General features: G+C 41.9%; 2 protein-coding genes across 4 annotated transcripts in view; both read right to left on the reverse strand.

The window, feature by feature from the left end:
• The window catches only part of SCAMP4 (secretory carrier membrane protein 4), an 83,702-nt gene that overhangs the window by 38,183 nt on the left and 25,585 nt on the right, over positions 1 to 19,934 (reverse strand). For all 3 annotated transcript variants that reach the window (XM_074204666.1, XM_074204664.1, XM_074204665.1), the window contains exons 2-3: positions 10,643 to 10,699; positions 697 to 825 (exon numbers count right to left, since the gene is read on the reverse strand). In XM_074204666.1, the coding sequence (XP_074060767.1) occupies positions 697 to 825; positions 10,643 to 10,649 (136 nt within the window). In that variant the 5' untranslated portion in view covers positions 10,650 to 10,699. The remainder of the gene's footprint in view (positions 1 to 696; positions 826 to 10,642; positions 10,700 to 19,934) is intronic.
• ADAT3 (adenosine deaminase tRNA specific 3) overlaps positions 10,643 to 19,934 on the reverse strand; it is a 34,877-nt gene continuing 25,585 nt past the window's right edge. The window contains exon 2 of the mRNA XM_074204663.1: positions 10,643 to 18,149. Coding sequence (XP_074060764.1) covers positions 17,034 to 18,113 — 1,080 coding nt within the window. The 5' untranslated portion in view covers positions 18,114 to 18,149 and the 3' untranslated portion in view covers positions 10,643 to 17,033. The remainder of the gene's footprint in view (positions 18,150 to 19,934) is intronic.

The raw sequence follows: 19,934 nt of genomic DNA on the forward strand, positions 1-19,934 counted from the left end.
TACCAGACAGGTGCTGGCTTTGCTCATGTCCTCAGTTGCCAAGACATAATTTATCTAAAGCTCCAGAAGATATATTTTCAGTCCACTTCTCTGTATGTATGTTCTTTTTCTCCAGTAGAATCTAAGTTCTCCAATTGTTTCCCTTTTGTCTTGTGTCCCTAGCACCAGGTATAGTGCCTAAGAACACAAAGGAAACATTTAATAAATGTTGATTGAACTGGACTGAATCCATATCTGAAAAATAATTTTTCGAACACACTGGACCAATGGTCCTCAAACCTCTGCTTGAAACCCTCTAAGGAGGGGAACTCACTACCTCCCATAGTGATCTCCTGCACACAAGGATAGTTCTTCTTAGGAAGGTTTCCAGACAACTCAGACCTGCCTCCTGCTGCAAGTTCTGCCTTCTAGAGCCTAAATACCTAAATGAATGAATGAATAAGCCCTCCTCTAGGTGACATTCTGTTTACTCATTTGTCAAATTATTTCTAAGGGCCCTCCGAGTCCTGTTTTTCTAAGTTCTAAAACTCTTCCCATTCTGGCATGTTGCTCTGACAGGTGAGTTAATATTCCTAACCTTTAATTGTACCATTTCACATAGTTTAAAACAGTTCTTTTAAACCTGACTACGTAGCTCATTGTTCTTTCTACTCATCCCATCAGGGACTCCTTGGGATGGCTTCACTAGGTACTTACAGATCCATAAATGGTAAATCCTTTTCACGATAAATTGGTGGTCTATTGGAATTTCATCCGAAAAGTTCTGGTAGAAACAGGGCTTCAGAGGGATAAACTTTGGCAGTGGAGGAAAGTTGTTAACTTTTTCTGTAAAGACAAAAACAGTTATGCATTATTAGAATAAAGTGACTGAACCCTGAATGTTTCATTGACATCAATGTAAGTCTTGGAGCATGTTCACACATCTAAGTAACAATGTCTGCCACAGTTCTAGGGTGATGTGAGTCGCAAGGGTGCCATGGGTGTCAGGAAAGATCTTGTTTTCAGTTCTGGTCCTGTCCCTTCCCACTGCTGGGAGCTGGGACCTTCTTAGAGTTCTACTCTCTTCTACCACCAAATGTCTGTGGTGTGGCATATATGACACATGATGGGTCAGCGTGGTGCAGTGACCTGGGAGCTGACTTCCAAAGTACAAGACCCAAGTTCAAGTCCTACTGGTTGTGATCCTCTTGGTGCACCAGGTCACTCACTAAGATCAGCCTTGCAAGTTGGATGCACTCAAAACTGGGAGAGGGATTTTCTCACTGGTAGTGCCCATCCCAAATGAAGCCATATGTCAGGTCCAAAAAGACCCATGATTCCTTAGTTCTTAGTATTTTTTTTCATTTTCTTATATTCCAAAGCATCATTCTCAAACTTAACTCAAAATTTAAAGGTGACGTTATCAGTCAAATTTCAAATTTCAACACATTTACATTATAGAATAACTTCATGGTCCTTAAAAGCTTCCCAACTGGGAATCTCTTGTTGCTGCCGATGCCAGAGTCGTCATTAGGAGGCAGTCATTGGGGCCTTTGCTCCAGCCCCTGCACACAGCTGGCACTTAATATAAAAAATTATTGGGGGGGGAGAGCTATCATGGGGCAGTTAGCAATCACAATGGATACAGCACTGGCCTTGGAATCAGAAAGACTTAAAGAGTTCAAAGTATCTCATCTTATTCATTTCCCATGACCTGTTCTTCCACTATACCTCAGTCCTACATAAATGTGGTCCTTTCTGAGATCTTATTACCCACAGATGCACCAGTCAGAATTTGTGAATAGTAAAATTGCCATGTTTGATCATCTACTGTCATTTTGCCTCTCAACCTCAAACCTTAGTCTTCGGCCCTCAACTTCTCAGTTCTTTCCCATCAACATTTCTCTACCCTGATACAAAGGGTCTTAGGAGATGTGAATAAGGGAGTAAGTAGCAGGGGACCAGAAAAAGGATTAACACTGATGGTTCAGAATCACTGACAGAGGAAGGGATGATGGGGTGAGAGTGCCTTAGGCCAGGTCCAACTCTACACCATCCTCTTGAGTCTCTTGCCCTCTGATCCTCCTGAAAATCTTGCCCTTTCAAGCCTTAGTCTTATATTACTTTCCACTGGAAAAGACTTTTTCAAACCTTTTTATCTCTCCTCAAGTGTCCCATGATTTCCCATCTCCATCACTCTCTCATGAAGTCATTCACTAAGATCCCCTGCTTCTGCCATCTTCCACATTTCACCTCACTCAGACAAAGAGACTTCCTCTTGTGAAGGCAAACCCCTCTGCATGTACAAATGATCCCATTCCATTCCATCTTCTCTGGTAGACTGCTCCTTTCATTCATCCTTTTTCTCCCTTCAAAGTATCTACTAGCTGCTTCTCTATTGCCTACAAATATGCCCATGTCTCCCCATTCTCAAAAAAACCTTACTTGATCCACTCATCCCTACTATCTGTTGTAGAGATTGTTCAGTCATAGCCATCTCTTTGTGATCAACTCCCCCCTTGTTTTTTCTGCAAAGATACACACACACACACACACACACACTGTTTGTTTTTTTGCAAGGCAATGGGTTAAGTGACTAGCCCAAAGTCACACTGCTGGGTAATTATTAAGTGTCTGAAACTGGATTTTAACTCAGATCTTCCTTACTCCAGGGCCAGTGCTCTATCCACTGCACCACCTAGCTGACCCCTTCTGCAAAGATATTGGAGTGGTTTGCCATTTCCTTCTCCAGCTCCTTTTATAAATAGGGAAACCAAGGCAAACAGGATGAAATGATTTACCCAGGGTCACAAAGCTAGTGCTGGCTAAACTCAGGAAGAGTCTGTCTGAGGCCAGGCCCCAGAACACTATTCATTGTGCCAACTCCCTACTATCTATCATTCTATATTTCTTTTTCCCTTTTATGGCCAGTCTTCTTGAGAAGGCTTAAATCAGTAGGCTGGCTTCTGACCTCATCATTCAACTAAGACTGTTCTCTCCAAAGTTATTAAAGATCTCAAGACTGCCAAATCTAATGGCCTTTTCTCAGTATTTATCTTTCTTGACCTCTGCAGCCTCTAGCATGGGCTGATCACCTTCTCTACTCTCTTTTGTCTAGGTTTTTGGAACACTGCTCTCTTCTTACCTGTCTAATCAATTATATCTCCTTTTCTGGATCTTCATCTGGGGGTGTCCCCCACAACTCTGTCCAGCGTCACCCTCTCTTCATCCTCTATGCCATTTCACTTGATCTATCAGCACCCACAGTTTCAATTACTCTAAGAAGTTCACTCTTAAATCTAATTGTTCAGCCTCAAAACTCTCACTTCCAATCCTACATTTTCAACTACTTTTCAGATATCTCTTTTACCATTTGGTCTATTTTGTTTTTTTAATATGCTATTTTCTTCAGTAATTTTTATATCTCCTTTGCCAAACTGCTGTCTCTTTTTTCATGATTTTCTTGTATCACTCTAATCCCCTCCCTCATTTTTTTCCCTCTGACTCTTCTATTTGTTTCCTATTATTGACACCATCCCCCAAGTCACTCTTCTATTTTGAGCTCCTCCAGGAATTTTTTTTAGTACTAATATTAATTAACAGGGTTTTTTGAGGTTCTGCATGTAGTTGTTTTGATTTTATTATCTTCTGAGATTGGGTTTTCACCTTCTCTGTCACCATAGTAACTTTCTATGATCATGTTCTTTTTTTTGTTGCTGTTGCTTGCTCATTTTCCAACCTATTTCATGACTTTTAATTTTATATTAAAGTTGATGTCTGCTCACAGGGTGGAGGAGGCAATGTCCCAAGCTTCAGGTTTTTTTTTTGTGCTGCTGTTTTCAGATCTAGGTTGGGTTTTTTTGAGAGGGAGAGGAGGAAGGGTCTGTAAGTCTTCAGTTCTTTTCAGAGAGGTGTGGTCACTGCTCTCATGGCCTGTGTTCTGATCTGTGAACAATCATAAGCACTCTATTCTGCCCTGGAACTGTGACCAGGGAGGATCTTGTCTCTTGCATCCTAGTGCAGTAGTGTTCCTTCTTGCTGCTGGCCTGGAATAGCTCAAGGACAATGGAACAGAGTCCTGTATCTAGTGCTAGCAAAGGGTTCCTTGTAATCTCTTTCTGACCAGCTGTCCAACCCACTTACCATCTGTGTAGTGATAGTTCTACCTCCCCTTCACAATTCTCCCTTCTTCCTAACTTTCCTATTACTGACACCATCCCCCAAGTCACCCAAGCTTAAGTCACCCTTAACCCCTCACTCTTATTCACCTCACACAGCCAAACAAATGCCAGTCTTATAATCTCTGCCATCACAAAGTCTTTCCTGTATGTCTTCTTCTCTTCATTCACATAGCCACAGGATGGAGTAAGTCCTCATTCACTTATGCTTAGCCTATTGGAATAACCTCCAGGGTTGTCTCCCTGTCTTAGGTCTCTCCCTATGCTAATCCTCTCTATATAACTGTCAAAGTCTGACCATGTCAACTCCTACATTCAATCTAGTTATCCCCAAAAACAAACATAAAATCCTTTTTATTTTTTTTTGCAAGGCAATGGGGTTAAGTGACTTACCCAAGACCACACAGTTAGGTAATTAAGTGTTTGAGGCTGGATTTGAACTCAGGTACTCCTGACTCCAGGGCCAGTGCTCTATCTACTGTGCCACCTAGCTGCCCCCCAAATCCCTTTTTTAAAGGCCTCCACTAATACTTCCTTCCTACCTTTTCAGTCTTCTGACAATTACTCTATGATCCAGTGATCTTGCCTCCTGGATCTTTCCTGGTCTGGCTTTCTTCCCCTCTCTGCATCTCTACCTCTTGGCTTCCCTGGCTTCCTCCAGTCTCAGCTAAATCTCTCAATTAGCTTCTCCAAACCTTGCTCCAAGAAGCCTTCTCAGTGTTCCTTAATTTTAGTGCCTTTCCTCTAAGATTAACTCCAGCTCACCCTGGACAAAATTTGCTTTTCTGTAGCTGGTTCCACAGGGGTCTCCCTATTAGAACATGACTGCCTTTGAGAGCAAGGACTTGTTTGCTTTTTTAGGTTTTTGCAAGGCAAATGGGGTTAAGTGGCTTGCCCAAGGCCACACAGCTAGGTGATTAAGTGTCTGAGACTGGATTTGAACCCAGGTCCTCCTGACTCCAAGGCTGGCTTTATCCACTGCGTCACCTAGCACCCACTCATTTGCTTTTGATCCTTTTTTTGTATCCCTGGGAAAGTGCTTGGCTCAAAGTAGATGTTTAATAAATGTCTTAATTTTGGACTGAGAACTGAAAACAAAAAAAAGACAAAATACATCCTGGGAAAACCTCCAAACAGTGAGAGACAGGTAGAGACAAATTTCTAACTTAGAGTCATATATAAAATATGAAGGTATTTTGAACACTTTTAGCTTTCACACTGTGCTTGGTCACTGAACAGAGAACACTTTATATAGTTAACACTTTATGTAGCAATTTAGCTCTTGGAAAGCATTTCCAGACCTTTCATCACAGAGTCATAGATCTAAACTCTGGACTTCCTAACACCAGATTGAACAACAGCCCCACCTGGCTGCTCCTCATCTTTTTTTTTTTTTGGCAATGTAATGGGGTTCAGTGGTTTGCCCAAGGCCACACAGCTAGGTGATTATTAAGTGTCTGAGGCTCGATTTGAACTCAGGTCCTCCTGACTCCAGGACCAGCGCTCTATCCGATGCACCATCTAGCTGCCCCTCCTCATCTTTTCTAAGCTAGTTTCAATTCCAGGCAAAGAGTCAACCTCAAATTAAAAGCAGACCTTGAGGCAGCTAGGTGATGCAGTGGATAGAGCACTGACTCTGGAGTCAGGAGGACCTGAGTTCAAATCTGACCTCAGACACTTAATCGCCAAGCTGTGTGGCCTTGGGCAAGCCACTTAACCCCATTTGCCTTAATTTTTTTAAAAAAATTTTTAAAAAGCAGACCTATACCACACCCATCCAAATTTTGGCCTTTTGCTAACGACTTTCTCTCCTTGTCCCCAATCTCGGGTGAAGTGACTGAGATTTCCTAAGACCTTCATGGCTTTCATTTAGTTCTGGCCTTTCATTTACAACATTCTCCCTCCTATTAGTTATTTGTGTATGTCCTTCCCATCCCTACCCCCTAAAGGAAGCCTGAAAGTTCCTCAACAATGGGACCTGTGTCAACTCCATCTTTGTATGTCTAGAACTGATCACAAAGTGCCTTCAAGGCTATATGAAAGCTCCCTCCTACCTCTAAAGTCAAGCACTATCATGTCTGCAATGAATTCCCTTCTTATCCCTATCTTGGATGTTTCATCTCAAAGCAACTCAAGGGCCCCCTCCTCCAAGAGGTCTTTCTTCTTCCCTTAAGGCAATGGGGTTAAGTGTCTTGCCCAAGGTCACACAGCTAGGTAACTATTAAATGTCTGGGTCTGGATTTGAACTCAGGTCCTCCTGACTCCAGGACCAGTGCTCTGTGCCACCTAGCTGCCCCCATGAGGCCTTTCTTGACTCTCCTTGGGGTTGGTGAATTCTTCTCCAAATGACCTAATATTTATCTTGTATATATTATCTGCTTCTATGTGACAAGAACCTAAGATCCTTGAGAGCAACAATTGTTTGCTTTGTTTTTGTACCCCATGATATAACACAATGTCTGGCCTGCAGCCCCTCCCAATCGAGTTGACTCCCTTTCTGGGTTTCCTCTCCTGTCCTCAGGACTTTGCCTTGTCTGGAATGCACCATTTTCTCTTTCCCAGTTCTTGAGAGTCCCTTGCTTTCTCCCCAGCTCAATGCAAGAGCTAACTCCATAGAGGAGGCTCTTCATGATTCTCAAGCAGCTAATGGCCTCTCTCCTAAAATGATTGTAATATATTTTCTATTTAAATGCATTTTCCCTCATCATGTCTAAGCTCCTTAAAGGTTGATCAAATGGATGCTAAGAAAGCAATTAATACTAAGTTAATAAAAACCCAATGTCCAGAAAGCAGATTCTAGTTCCCACGTGAGCTGCCTCAGTCAGATGACATCTGGTGTATTGGGTTAATTTCATATATTTCAGGAAGAATGTTAGTGTATTAGAATGCCTTGAAAGAAGGATGGCCAGGATGATGGAAAGATCTCTAAATCACTGAGCAATCAAAGGAAATAGGAATTTATAGAATGAAGTTATAAATTACCTTTGTTAGGTGAGGACACTTCATGATGGTTTAAGCCAATCAGAATGACCTCTGGTTAGGGAAGGCGAGGGGAGAGTGCCTCCATTGTCTGTGGTCAGAAGACCCTATGAGATTCCAAGTGTCTGAACTCATCTTTCCAACCCCATGCTAGCAATGCTCTTGGGGAAATGGTGGCAGGCATCAGTGTCTGCATCAGGAGTCAAGAGTAGACAGTCCCCACATGGAAAGTGTGTCAAAACTCTACCAGAAGCCATAGGAAGGCTATGACCCACCTAAGGGAGCATCTTGAGGTTTCCTTCCAGGAGTCAGGAGGGACCCCTTCTCCCCATGTGTTTTCTCTGAGCTTGAGCTAGAAGTGTCTCCCAGACTTCAGGGAAAGATTTTTCAGTTCTTACTATGCCACCTTGCTAACTAGGTCTGAGTGACTAACAGATAGCATGCACAAAGTGGGTGAGGACTCAAAGCCAACCTCTTTCTGTCCACTTGGGGCTAATCTTGGACCCCTAAGAGCCATGTGCTGGGAACCAACTCCTCAATGGGGGCAGCTAGGAGAGTCATCCCAGAACATGTGTTTCATTGGAGAAGAGAAGACTTAGAAAAGATTTTCAAAGAGGGAAGTATTATCATGGAGTAGAGAGACCGAGATCAAACTTGTTTCTCTGTGACTCTAGAGGATAATGAAGAAGGTATGGGGAGGTCAATTTATGTTTAATATGAGTAAGATTCTGGGGCAGCAAGGTGGTGCAGTAGATAGAGCACTGACCCTGTAGTCAGGAGGACCTGAGTTCAAATATGGCCTCAGACAATTAATTATTACCTAGCTGTGTGGTCTTGGGCAAGCCACTTAACACCATTGCCTTAAATTAAAAAAAAAAATATGAGCAAGATTTTTCTAATAATTAGGTGTTTAATAATGACTTTGAGACAATGAGCTCCCGGTTACTGATGGTCTTCAAGCAGGGGCTGGAGAAATAAGTATTTGCAAGATTGTCAAAGATTCATGCTATACCTCAAAACTGACTTAACACCTCTATTTCCTTTAACTTTTAGATTCTGATGAACATTTCTAATTTTGTATCCCTAGTATAACAAATGTTTGATAATTTATGCTCCTATGTGCATGTATATACTCTTGTACTATAATGCAGGCTGTGAAACAAAAAAAAAAAGGCTAAAATTTAGAGCCTAGAAAAATCACTAAGATTCTGAACTCAAGAGTAATATATTTTAATAAAGAATGAGATACAACTAATGTTCAGTCATATTTTTGAACTATATATAAACTATTCCCAGTCCAATTTCAACTTCTAGAAATTTTCTATTTTTTTGGTCTAGGCCTATAATTTTATTAGTGAAGGAACATCAAGTGAGGAAAGTGCCTTCCCAATTGCAGAATGGCAAATCCTGGACCAGCCACTGGGGCCTGATTCCCTAGGAAGCATGTCTAAACGTCTGCAAAGGGTTCCATTAAAAACAGCCCCTGAGCTCAGCTGCCTGCCCCAGTCTCATCCCTGAATGGTGACTCTTGGGGACTGATATAGTCTTCAGGAGCTAAGCTCTGGGGAGGCATGGGGTGGCTCTGCACAGAGCACTGGAACTGCAGGAAAGTCAGCTAGGTGACCCCCCCCCCCCAGTAAATCACTTCACCTTTGCCCCAGTTTCTTCATCTGTAAAATGGGAATAATCACAGTGCCTCCTTCCTAGGGATGTTGGAGAACCCCGTGAGATATTATGTGTCCAGGACTCTGTAAAACCTCCCAACTGTTGGATAAAATGCTATATCCCGCCCCAAAGGTTAGAGAAAGGCCTTGCCATACAGCCTACCTCTTACAACAGCTAACCAAGGACCACAAGGGCAGCCCCACAGGACTGCCCCCCACCACTGGCTAGAAGTTGAACTCTCACATCTTGGGGGTCACTCAAGACAGAAACAACTGGTCAAGGGGAACCCTGGGATGACAGAGCCCTTCTCAGCTGCTGGGACCAATTGGAGCTTGTGCTGCTTGACTTCCCCAAGCCTTAGAAGCCCTGGGTCACCTGCCAACTACCACGAAGCACTGGACAAGTCATCTAATAGTGGTGGGCAAAGAGAGAAAGAAGAAAATGTCATGGTCATTTTAACTGAACAACACACCCCAAAGCTGATCCTCCACTCTGGGAGCAAAAGTCTGGATAATGGGACAGAAGAGAAAACCACAGGAAGACCAATCAGGATCAGGCAAATCCTCACCAGGCACCAGAGTCAAAGAGCCAAGATAACCTGCCTCACTTCTGGAGTGCTGGTATTCTCTCCACAATCACCTATGAAGGAGGATAGAGCAAGGACCATTCTGGCCTTTCCCTGCCTCCCCAGTGAGTACAGCCTGACAGATAACTTGCCCTTAACATCAATGATTAAATAGGGTTTCCATTTAATAGATGAGAAAACTGAGGCCTATAGGTAGAAAGGTACTAAAAATAAATAGGACTATTCTTAGCAATACCATGATCCAAGACATTTGAGAAGGACTTAGAAGGAAAAAATGCTATCCATCTTCAGAGAAAGCACTGATGCAAAACCTAAATGGAGATCAAGGTATACTTTTTTAACTTAATTTATTATTTATTTTTGGGGTCTGCATTTTCTTTTGCAACATGGCTAATATGGAAATGTGTTGCATGACCACACATATATAAACTAAATAAAATTGTTTGACTTCTCAAGGAGGGGAGAAGGAAAGAGGGAGAATTTTCAAGTCAAAAATTTTAAAAAATGCCTGTTAAAAATTTTTGTTTACATTTAAGTGAGAAAAACAAAAAACTTCTTTAAAGAGTAAATGGAGAGTAATATGTGGATCAAAGTTGAATCTTCCAGAGCTAGGAAGCAATCATAGAGAGACTTTGGTCACTAGGGAGGAAGGAGGATGTAACAGCAACAGGGGAGATCAAAGTGGTGGATCAGCCCAGAAATGGTGGGGACCCAAGGAGGAAGCCCCAGGCAAGAGCCAGAGCTCCAAGTTGGCTTATCTTTCAGGAAGGAAGAGTTCAGAATCAAAGCTGTAGATGCCCAGAAAAGCTTTCTCTGGTCATTCTCTCTCTTCTGCCAAAAGAGTAGGCTGACTCCCTGTGCCACCATGTGGTGATTTCAAAGGCAAGATCCTCAGAGCAGCAATCTCAGCCCTGACTCATCTGAGCCAGGTAATTTTAGACAAGCCATTTCCCCCTCTAGTCCTCAGTCTCCTCATCTGTAAAATGAGAAGCTGCAATCTAAGGTTCAGATTTCCCACCAAACCACCACAAGCACCTCTGGTCCCTGGCAGAATTGAAGCTAGCTGAGACAGGGCTCTAAGTACCCCCAGGGCGGATTACAAAACCTACTGCTTGTGTCTAAGTACTTAGGGCGTGGGCTGAGCACACAGGACCTTTCTCCCCCAATCTTCCTTGAATTAATGCCCAGCCCTACAGAAGGCAAACGATTTAGCTACTTTCTCCTCAGGCCCTAGGCTGGGCACTCCTGCTCTTACCTGACATGGCGGTGACCAGTGCTCCAGCAGGTAGGCTGGCTGAGGAGGGTGACAAACCTGGAAAAGAAGGAGACAAAAATCAAAAAAGTCCACCGAAAGGAACAATCACGGGCTGGGGGCCTCAGTGCTGGCGGCTGGTGTAGACACCAATACCATTGGTTTTTCAGATAAACACCTCCCTGCCGGTGTCCAAGTGAAAAAGTCCCCCAAACTAACAAAGGAAACAAGGAATCCTTTTCCTGGTTTCTACCCCCCTCCCCCGAGCTTCTGACCCTAAGATGGGATGGTCACAATCTGCTCTCTCAGTAAAGGCATCACTAACTATCAACCCAGATAGCTATGTTCTGGCACACGACCAAGCTAGAAGGGAAGTGAGCCCAGCACTTCCCCCTGCTGTCTAACAGACAAAACTCAATGAGGTACACATGGCAGGGGCAGAAGCTGAACCCAGGATGGCTGATCCAAACACACATCCCACCCACTGTCCCACATTGAATCTGGTCCACGCCCAGCACCCATGGGCTACAATTCGAGCACCTTCCACAATTCCTGGTACTCAGAAAACACTCAATTTCTTTCTAAATGAACTCTTTGAGAGATGGAGGATACCCCAAGAATTGGAAAAAAGACCCAACCCACCCAGGGAGCTCCTGATATGCCTGTTCTCTGGTCCACAACAGCACCCTAGTCAAAGCCCCTTTCCTCTACGAAACCTGCCTCAACTCCCCTTCCCAGAGGCTTTCTCCCTCCTAGAAATGAGCAAACAATACTACAACCACGTGACACTCCAGAATTTAAGTCTGCCCTCCTATTAACCATTTCTTCCCTGACTTACAGTCTCCCAACTCCTCTTTTCCTTGAGGGAGTCAGGCACAAATGGCAGCTCCCTAACTGGTGTCTGCTGAGATGCACAACTGCCTTTTTAGCTACAAAGTTCAACCAATCATCATTTACTAAGCACTAATAAGATATTAGTATATCACAGGCACTATGCAAAGCACTGGAGATACAAAAAAGACAAAAGACAGCCCTGCCCTCACAGAGGGAGACGAGAAGGCCCTAGAATTCAGAGGTCAGGAAGGCTAGACCTGTAGAAGGCAGAATGTTAGCTGAGACCTAGAGGAAGGCAGGGTGGAGGAGGCAGAACAGTGCAGGCATGGACAATCAGGGAAAATACCTGAAGCCAAGAGTAGAGGGGCTTGTCCATGAAAAAGCCAGGAGAGGTGATAAGGGCCGGTACTAGAAGTGAGGACAAAGTCAGAGGACAGAAGGGGGCATATTTGAGAAATGTTGCAAAGGGAATTCAACAGGGCCTTGGAAACAGGAGGGTGATCATGAAGAGTCTAGGCTGACTCCTAGGTTGTGAGTTCGAGGGACTGGGGTGGGGTTGCCTTCCCCAGTGAAAACGAAAGAAAGATTGTTTGGCGGAAAAGTTACTGAGTTCTGTATTGGAAAGGTTGCATTTTAAATGTCTCTGGGATATTCAGATTGAGATGTCTGAAAGGCAGTTGAAGATGAAAGATTGGAAGTCAGTGAAGACAGTGGGGCAGGATGAATATCATCTCACAAAGATGATGATTCATGAGAGCTGATAAAAAAGTTTAGAGAGAGAAGAGGGCCTAGGACAGAACCCTGAGGGGCACCTATCATCAGAAGATGAGCCTTGGATGAAATTCTAGCAAAAAAGACACAGAAGGAGCAGTCAAGAGAGACAGGAGGAAAACCAGGAGACAGTGGTGTCTCAAAAGACTAGAGAGAAGAGAATTTCAAGGAGAAGGTGATGAACAAAGTCCAAGTCTTCAGACAGGCCAAGAAGAGTGAGGACTGAGAAAATCATCAATATTCAAATAAAGTTTGGGTTTTTTTTTAAGGAATTCAATTTAAAAGGTCAAAAGTCATGGCTTTCTGATACAATTATCATTTTGACAAGCAGTTGGGCAGGTCAATGAGTTAGACGCTTTGTACCACTATCTTAAGACAGGCAACAAAGATCGGGGGCCCCTCAACATTTCCTGATGAAGTTATTATGTGTTTTTCTAAGTTAATATTCAGCTTACAAAGATCCTCGTGTACTGTTTCTATTCAAACCTACAGATGGACTCTGAGACCTGAAGGGAATATTCAGGCTGGGTTGAATGAAGGAAAAGTTACAGGGTTTACAATGAGTTCTCTGTTACAAATACTGGTATTAAACACATAGTACCTCTCCCAGGGATGCCACACAACTGTACATCATGGAACACCATGATGTAAGAATTCAAATCACAGATTATCCCACTAATAAGGAAAAGATATGCAATAGGTTTATACAGGGGCAGCTAGGTGGCACCATGGATAGAATACTAGACCTAAAATCAAGAACACTCATCTTCCTGAGCTCAAATCTGGCCTCGGGCACTTACTAATTGTGTGATCTTGGACAAGTCACTTAATTCTTTTAGCTTCAGGTTCCTCATATACAAAATGAGGTGGAGAGAAATGGCAAGTCACACAAGTGTCTTTGCCAAGAAAACTCCAAAAGGGATCCTGATCAGATACCAACAAAATATACTGGCTATAGTACATCATAGAGGTTGATTTGTGCAAAACAAGACATATGTGAGAACTAGGGCAGGAAGTCCTTTGGGACACTGGAAAGCTCTTGAATATGATATTTCTGGAAAGGCATAGCCAAGAATCACAAAGCCCCATCTTATTGAGATCATAGAGCCATTGATGCTATGTGATTTCATTCAAAAACAGGGTTTCATCACGAATGGATTTACTCACAGAATGTATCTGTGACATCATTATATAAGGTACGCATCGGTGAGGAAAATAGCAACAGTAACAATAACAATGATAATAATAATAATAAACATTTATACAGTGCTTACATGTGCCAGACACTGTACTAAAAGTTGAGGATACAAAGAAAGAAAGACAAAAGTTTGCACCTGCCCTCAAGGAGCTTCCAGTCTAACGGGGAGATGACATGCAAACACATCCAGGACTCGATGGATTGGAGGAAGTTCATGGGAAGGTGGGATTTCAGCAGGATTTGAAGGGAGTCATGGAAGTCTGGAAGACAGTCAGAAGAAACTTCAGGAGCCAAAAGACTGAGAATCTTGTCCAAGAGTGGTTCAATTTCCAAATGGGGCTTGATCCAGAACAGTTCATGTGCCCCCATAAGTTTATGCATGTTGCTGCACCATGATAAGCTGACCCCTCATTTCCATACCCCTTTACTGAATACAGAATGCCTTCTCCTCTGAGGAAGCAAGTCATATATTTTTACCCCCACTATAATGCTACCAATTAGGAGATGATTAGTTCAAGCTTGTTGCCCAAGGTTAGACAAAAGCAAGTATCTAATATCACCATAGATCATCCTAATTTAGTTTTTCTAATTTATCTTAAAGCTGTAATAGAAGTAGAAACCTCAGTTTCCCATGGAAGAACTCATTAAAATTTTCTTATTTTTTCAGTCATCAATAAATGGACAAATGGACAAATATTTACTAAACATCTCCTATTGTGCAAGGTTCAATGGAAGATACCAAAAAAAAAAAGACAAAAACTGTAGAGGACATGCAGCCAGAAATGGATTTTTGAGGTACCAAAGTTTAGAAGGTGCTAAGAGCACATTACACTTCAGCAGGCAGAAAAATATGAATCTTAGCATGTTAGCGATAACATTTATGTAGAGCATTAATATTTGCAAAACACCTTAGACATATCTTACTTTATGATCACAACATTTATAGATAATTAAACTAAGACAGAGTTTAAGAGACTTGCCCAGGGGCACACAGCTAACCTATGTCTGAGATTTGAACTCAGGGTTTCCTGCCTTCAGATTCAAGACTGTATCCAAATAGCTGCTGATTCATCTTACCAGAGGGTGCTTTCTCCTTGAAGAGGTTACTCCCACACATCCCATGTCTCAGCCAGTTTTGGACTTGCATATTAAACTGGATGTAAATATAATTTTCAGCAGTTCCCCCAAAGAGATAATCTCCTACACATCTCCACATCCATACTATTTTTCATGCCCTAAATGAACTCTTTCTCAACCCACTCCTTTCACAATCCTTTGCTTCTTTCAAGGCTCAGTTTATATGTTAGCCTTTCCTGATCCCTTCCAATTGTTACTAAACCAAAATGTTTTTGTGCTTACTTGGCATCTTCTGATCAGTAGATATATCACTCCAGTAAAATGTAAGCTACCTAAAGGGCAAAAATTATTTTATTTTTGTCTTTGTATACCCCATGTCTAGCACAGTCTAACATGTAGTCATTGAATAAATGCACTAATGCATTGTTAGTGGAGCTCTAAATTGGTACAAACCATTCTGGAAATTAATTTGAAATTATTCAGAATGTTCATACTTTTTGATCCTCAAACTCCAAAAACTAGGCATATGGTCTAAGGATGTCAATGACCTGTCCTCATTCTGCCCCCACCATGCTCCTTATACACCAAAACATTTTTAGCACCTTTTTTTTTTTTGGTAGGAGTAAAGAATTAGTTGTCCATCTACTGGTGAATGGCTAAAGAAAATGTGGTACATGAATATAATTATGTAATTTTACAATACTGTGAGAAATAATGAAAAATGAACACAGAAAATCCTGGAAAGGACATATGAACTGATTCAAAATGAAGCAAGCAGAACCAAGAAAAAATATATGCAACACTAACCACCAAGTAAATAAATACAAAAGAATGTTGCAAAATTATAAAGTCCAAGCTTGGCTCCAAACAAGAAAGGTGAGAAAAGAGATAAAAGTATTTTTAAGCTCTTACTCTGTAAATACCCAAACTCTGGGGATACAAAGATAAACAAGGTAATACCTGCTCTCAAAGAGCTAACATTCTAATGGGGTAAAGAGTTTCTTAACCCCTTTGTTGAACAAATGATGGATCATATGTGTAAAACACAGAATTACGGCTGGTTTTATTTATTAATATTTTTGCTGATGCTTAAATATTTTTTCTTTATTTCTCTTTTTCTTCTTTATTATAAGAAATAGCTCTCTGGGAGAACTCTTTGGGAGGGATACAGAAGGAAATAGATGTGATACAAAAACAATAGCAATGAAAATTTGCTTTAAAATTTTTTTAATGTTTATTGAACTGAATTTAACCTTCTTCATCTTTGAAGTTTCTGCATTCCACAGCAATCTTCTCCTTTCTGCATGTGTGCAATCTAGGTCCTGCATCATCCAGTGCTTACAATACTGGCCCAGCATAAGTTAAAGTTAGAAAGGATCTAACTAGTCTAATCCTTTCATGTGAGGAAGTGCCTCGATCATGGCCACATGATCATGCATTTGGCATCAGACTCTCTCACTTAGTATCCAGTATCCAGTGTTTTGTTAAAGCAGCCAACTACCTCCTCCATTGTGATAGTCACTGCTGGGGGCTTTAGAGTTTTAAGAATCAAAGTAATGGTTCTCTCCGTCATCATGCTGTTGGTGAAGCATTTTCCCAAGCCATGCTCCACAAAGAGTCCCCAATTTGAAATGCTCCTCAGCCTAACTCACTGCTTTGTGGAGATGGCTGAATCACTTACTGAAGATTCTCAGCTCATCCCAGACACATGGGAAATTCAATTAATACAGGTATTGTTGTATGGTACTCAAATCTCAATACTAATAAGGATAATGACCCAAATCTGCATGGCACTTGAAAGTCTGCAAAGTGTTTGCCCCACAACAACCCTGTGAGGTAGGTAATGCAAGTACTGTTATTTTCCATTTTACACATGAGAAAACTGAATGTCTTACTCATCTTCATAGGGTTAGTAAGTTCTGGCAATGATTCAAATTTACTTCTTTTATTTTTATTTGGTATTTCAAGATTTGTTTTCCATAACTTAATTTAAAAATGACAATCATGGTTATCATAAACAGTCACATCCAGGATTACCAAAGTAACGGTTCTCCCACCTCATCATGCTGCTAGAGGTCCTGTATCTCAGTCACATACCAACAAGGGCCACCACTTTGAATATTATACAGTTTATACTCATCCAGACAGCCACAGACTTAATTTGCATGATCACATGAAGAGCATGCAACAAATCATATTCCAGGTGAAATTAGGCAATAAGTAGTCTAAATAAATTCAGACATTTAATATGAGAAGTAATATTCTGAATCTTTGCCAAATTTTTGTCTTTAGTTTCAAACACCAAGGTCATTAAAAAAAAGGAGGGGGCTTTGTGGGATCATCTAAAGGTAGCCAGTACTGGTGAAGAGAAATGGAAAGTCTCATGGCTACCTGTGAGAGATGGGGATAGAATATGGGCTGCATTATGATAAAAAGAGAAGAAACTGGAGAAAAAAAATGAAAGTTATTTGGAAGACTGGCTGCTAGCCTAGCTATCTTTGATTAAGGAACAACCTAGCTATCTTTGATTAAGGAACAACACGCATCCTCCAAGATACCTCTGAACACCTCAAAACGATGATTAAGGTCCTGTCTGGTGTGAATCTTATATTTGGTGCCAAGGGCTCCATCAGGTGATGCTATCCCATAGAAGACCCTTTGAATCCGGGAATGTACTAGAGCCATGGCACACATTACACATGGCTCACTTGTAATATAAAGCTCATAGCCAGTACAGATATAGGGTAATCCATCATCTCTGGATTCAAATTTTCGTACTGTTCCAGCTCGGATAGTTTTTGAGGCTGATGATTCTCCATTCCCCAGTGGTGAGACAGTGCAAGCAGGAAAAGATTTAAAATTATATGTGCCCCTCCCCTGCCCTTGGGCAACAAGGTCTATGCAAACCATTGTGGCATGTAGCAATGGATTTGAAGCACTTCTACAATCGTGGCCTACAGCAAGAACAGTTTCTGTGACTGGATCAACAACTACAGCCCCAATTGCCTTCATCCCCTTTTCTGCTCCTTGCTGTGCTGCCCAGATGGCTTGTTTCATATAAGTCTGCATCTTCAGCTTTTCTTCCTTTGAGAAGAGGTGCCCCGTGAGGGCACTAGTGACATACTTATCTTCATGAAAGGCTGTAGGCCAATGAAACTTGGCTTCCTCAAACTGTATCCTAGTCAAAGGGGGATGAGCAGGCACACGAACAAGGAATGGTTCCCCTAGGCCACAGCAGTCTACTTGTTTATTGGGCAGTAGCTCTGAAAGCGTATGTAAGCCTTCTGCTTTCTCTTTCCCAGGCCTTGCTAAACAAATCAGCATTTCCAATGGGTGAGGACTGGCTTTATCTGTGCATGCACGGACCCTTTTGAGATGCTGCTGGCCCTCTAGTGGGTATAAAGCTGATACCTCCTTCACCAAACGAGAAGTCTTTTTCTTGTCTAGGATAGGTACTGCATATGCCAAAACCAGTTCAACTCCCTGAGACTGCTGATCTGAAAGTACTGGGAAGATCTGCCAAGGAATTACTTTATGTTCCATTACCGAACCATTCTCTTCACCATGTTCCCCTGGGCACAGGACACGGTCCATCTTCTTCACCGAGATAGTAGGCCGCAAAGACTTTGACTGTAGGAGACAGAGATCGGGGGAGAGCAATATCTGTCAATTGGAGGGAGACAGCCAGCAGGTAGGCCTAAGTAAAGCCACAGTGACATGGACAGACCATGCTGCAAAGTTGATAGAATACTGGACATGAAGTCAGTAAGATCTGGGTTCAAATCTCACCTGCCACTAATTGTATATTGTGGGATCACAGAAAAGTCAACTCCTTTGTGACTGCCATTTTGTCTGCATGTAATCTATTGTAGGACCTCTGGAGGTCTCATAGAGTGTGAAGGGTTTTCTCACTAATGATGCCAAATCATCCTAAGACCTGACCCCACATGGCAATGAGCTACAGCCTTCACCATAACTGTTTGTAAGTAACATTAGACTCAGAAGAACTGTATTCTAGTCCTAGCTTTATCACTGAGTCTTGGGATGACCTGAAACAATCAGTTTAGGATTCCTGGAAGTTCCACAAGTGAAACTCAAAGACTTAGCAGTTACCCAGCCTGGAATTCAAAGACCCAACCCCCTCCTTTACAGATGAAGAAGCCGATGCAACAAGTGACTTGCTCGAGGTGGCAAAGCTAAAGAGTGTCAGGAGGAGGAGGAGGATCTGAACTTTGGTTTCTCTGACCCAAAGTCCAAAGTCCCCACCCCCTCAGCCCAAGTACAGTCTACTACGTGATGGGTTCCTCCCTGCTAATTTATTAAAAGTTTACACTTCTCTATGAAACCCACTATCTGGCTCTTCACAGACAATACTAGTATGGTTGACCTGAAATTTATGTTTACTGTTATCCACAGATCAGATGTCATCCACACGTTGCTCAAAAAATCTTCAGCGATTGTTTTTCACCTCTAGGATAAACTATATAGATGACTCAGTCTGAACTAAAAAGGTCTTCCCAAGTTTGCCTATGCTACAGTCATTTCCTATTGGTCCTCTATGTATGCTCTGTTCTGTCCAAACTGGCCCATGAACCGTTTAATTTGATATTCCATTTCCCATCTCCAAGCTTTTCTCAGGCTGCCTCTCAGACTTACACCACCTACATTTTCCTTCTCTTTGAACCTCTAGCTTCTTTTAAAGCACAGCTTCAATGTTGCCTGCTTACTTAAGTCTTTCCTGATTCGTCTCCCTACCTTGTTAATGTTTTCTCCTCTCTCAATTCCCTTGTATTTACTTGTCTGTGCATATTTTGGAACCCAACAGAACACTAACTCCTTGTGGTGTTTTTGGACAGTCAATACCTAGACCTGGAACATACACAAAGTTTGCACTTAGTTTTTGATGAACTAAGCTCTAAAATTATTCTTGTGGAAAAACAGGGAGCTAGATGATCTTATAATTAGGTAAATCAAAACTAGTTGACCACATAAACTTGGACAGTTTCTACTAGAGATCCTAGTGAGCTATACTTGGCCCTGTACTGTTTCACATGCTTTTCAATGATGTAGATAAAGGCAGACCTTTCAAATTTACAGATTAACAGAGAGTTGGAGAGAGAGCTCATGTAGTAGATTAGAAGTGTCAATCATACACAAAATTGATTAAGAGGAAAATGACAAAAGTTGAAAGAACTGAGGGGAAACAGGCCCGCTGAAGCACTCACTGTTAAGGGAGTTGAGGATTGGTCCAATCATTCTGGAAAGTAATTTGGTCAGTTGTGCATAATCTGTGGCCTAGGTATACTACTTCTGGGTCCCATACTCCAAAGAGATCCATCAGAGGAAAAGAATAAAAGGAGCAATGTGTACAAAAATATGTATAGAAACAATGAATTGATAACTAAAGGGGTGACC

Source organism: Macrotis lagotis, chromosome X, assembly GCF_037893015.1.
Source record: "Macrotis lagotis isolate mMagLag1 chromosome X, bilby.v1.9.chrom.fasta, whole genome shotgun sequence".
In the NCBI taxonomy this organism is placed as follows: Eukaryota; Metazoa; Chordata; class Mammalia; order Peramelemorphia; family Peramelidae; genus Macrotis; species Macrotis lagotis.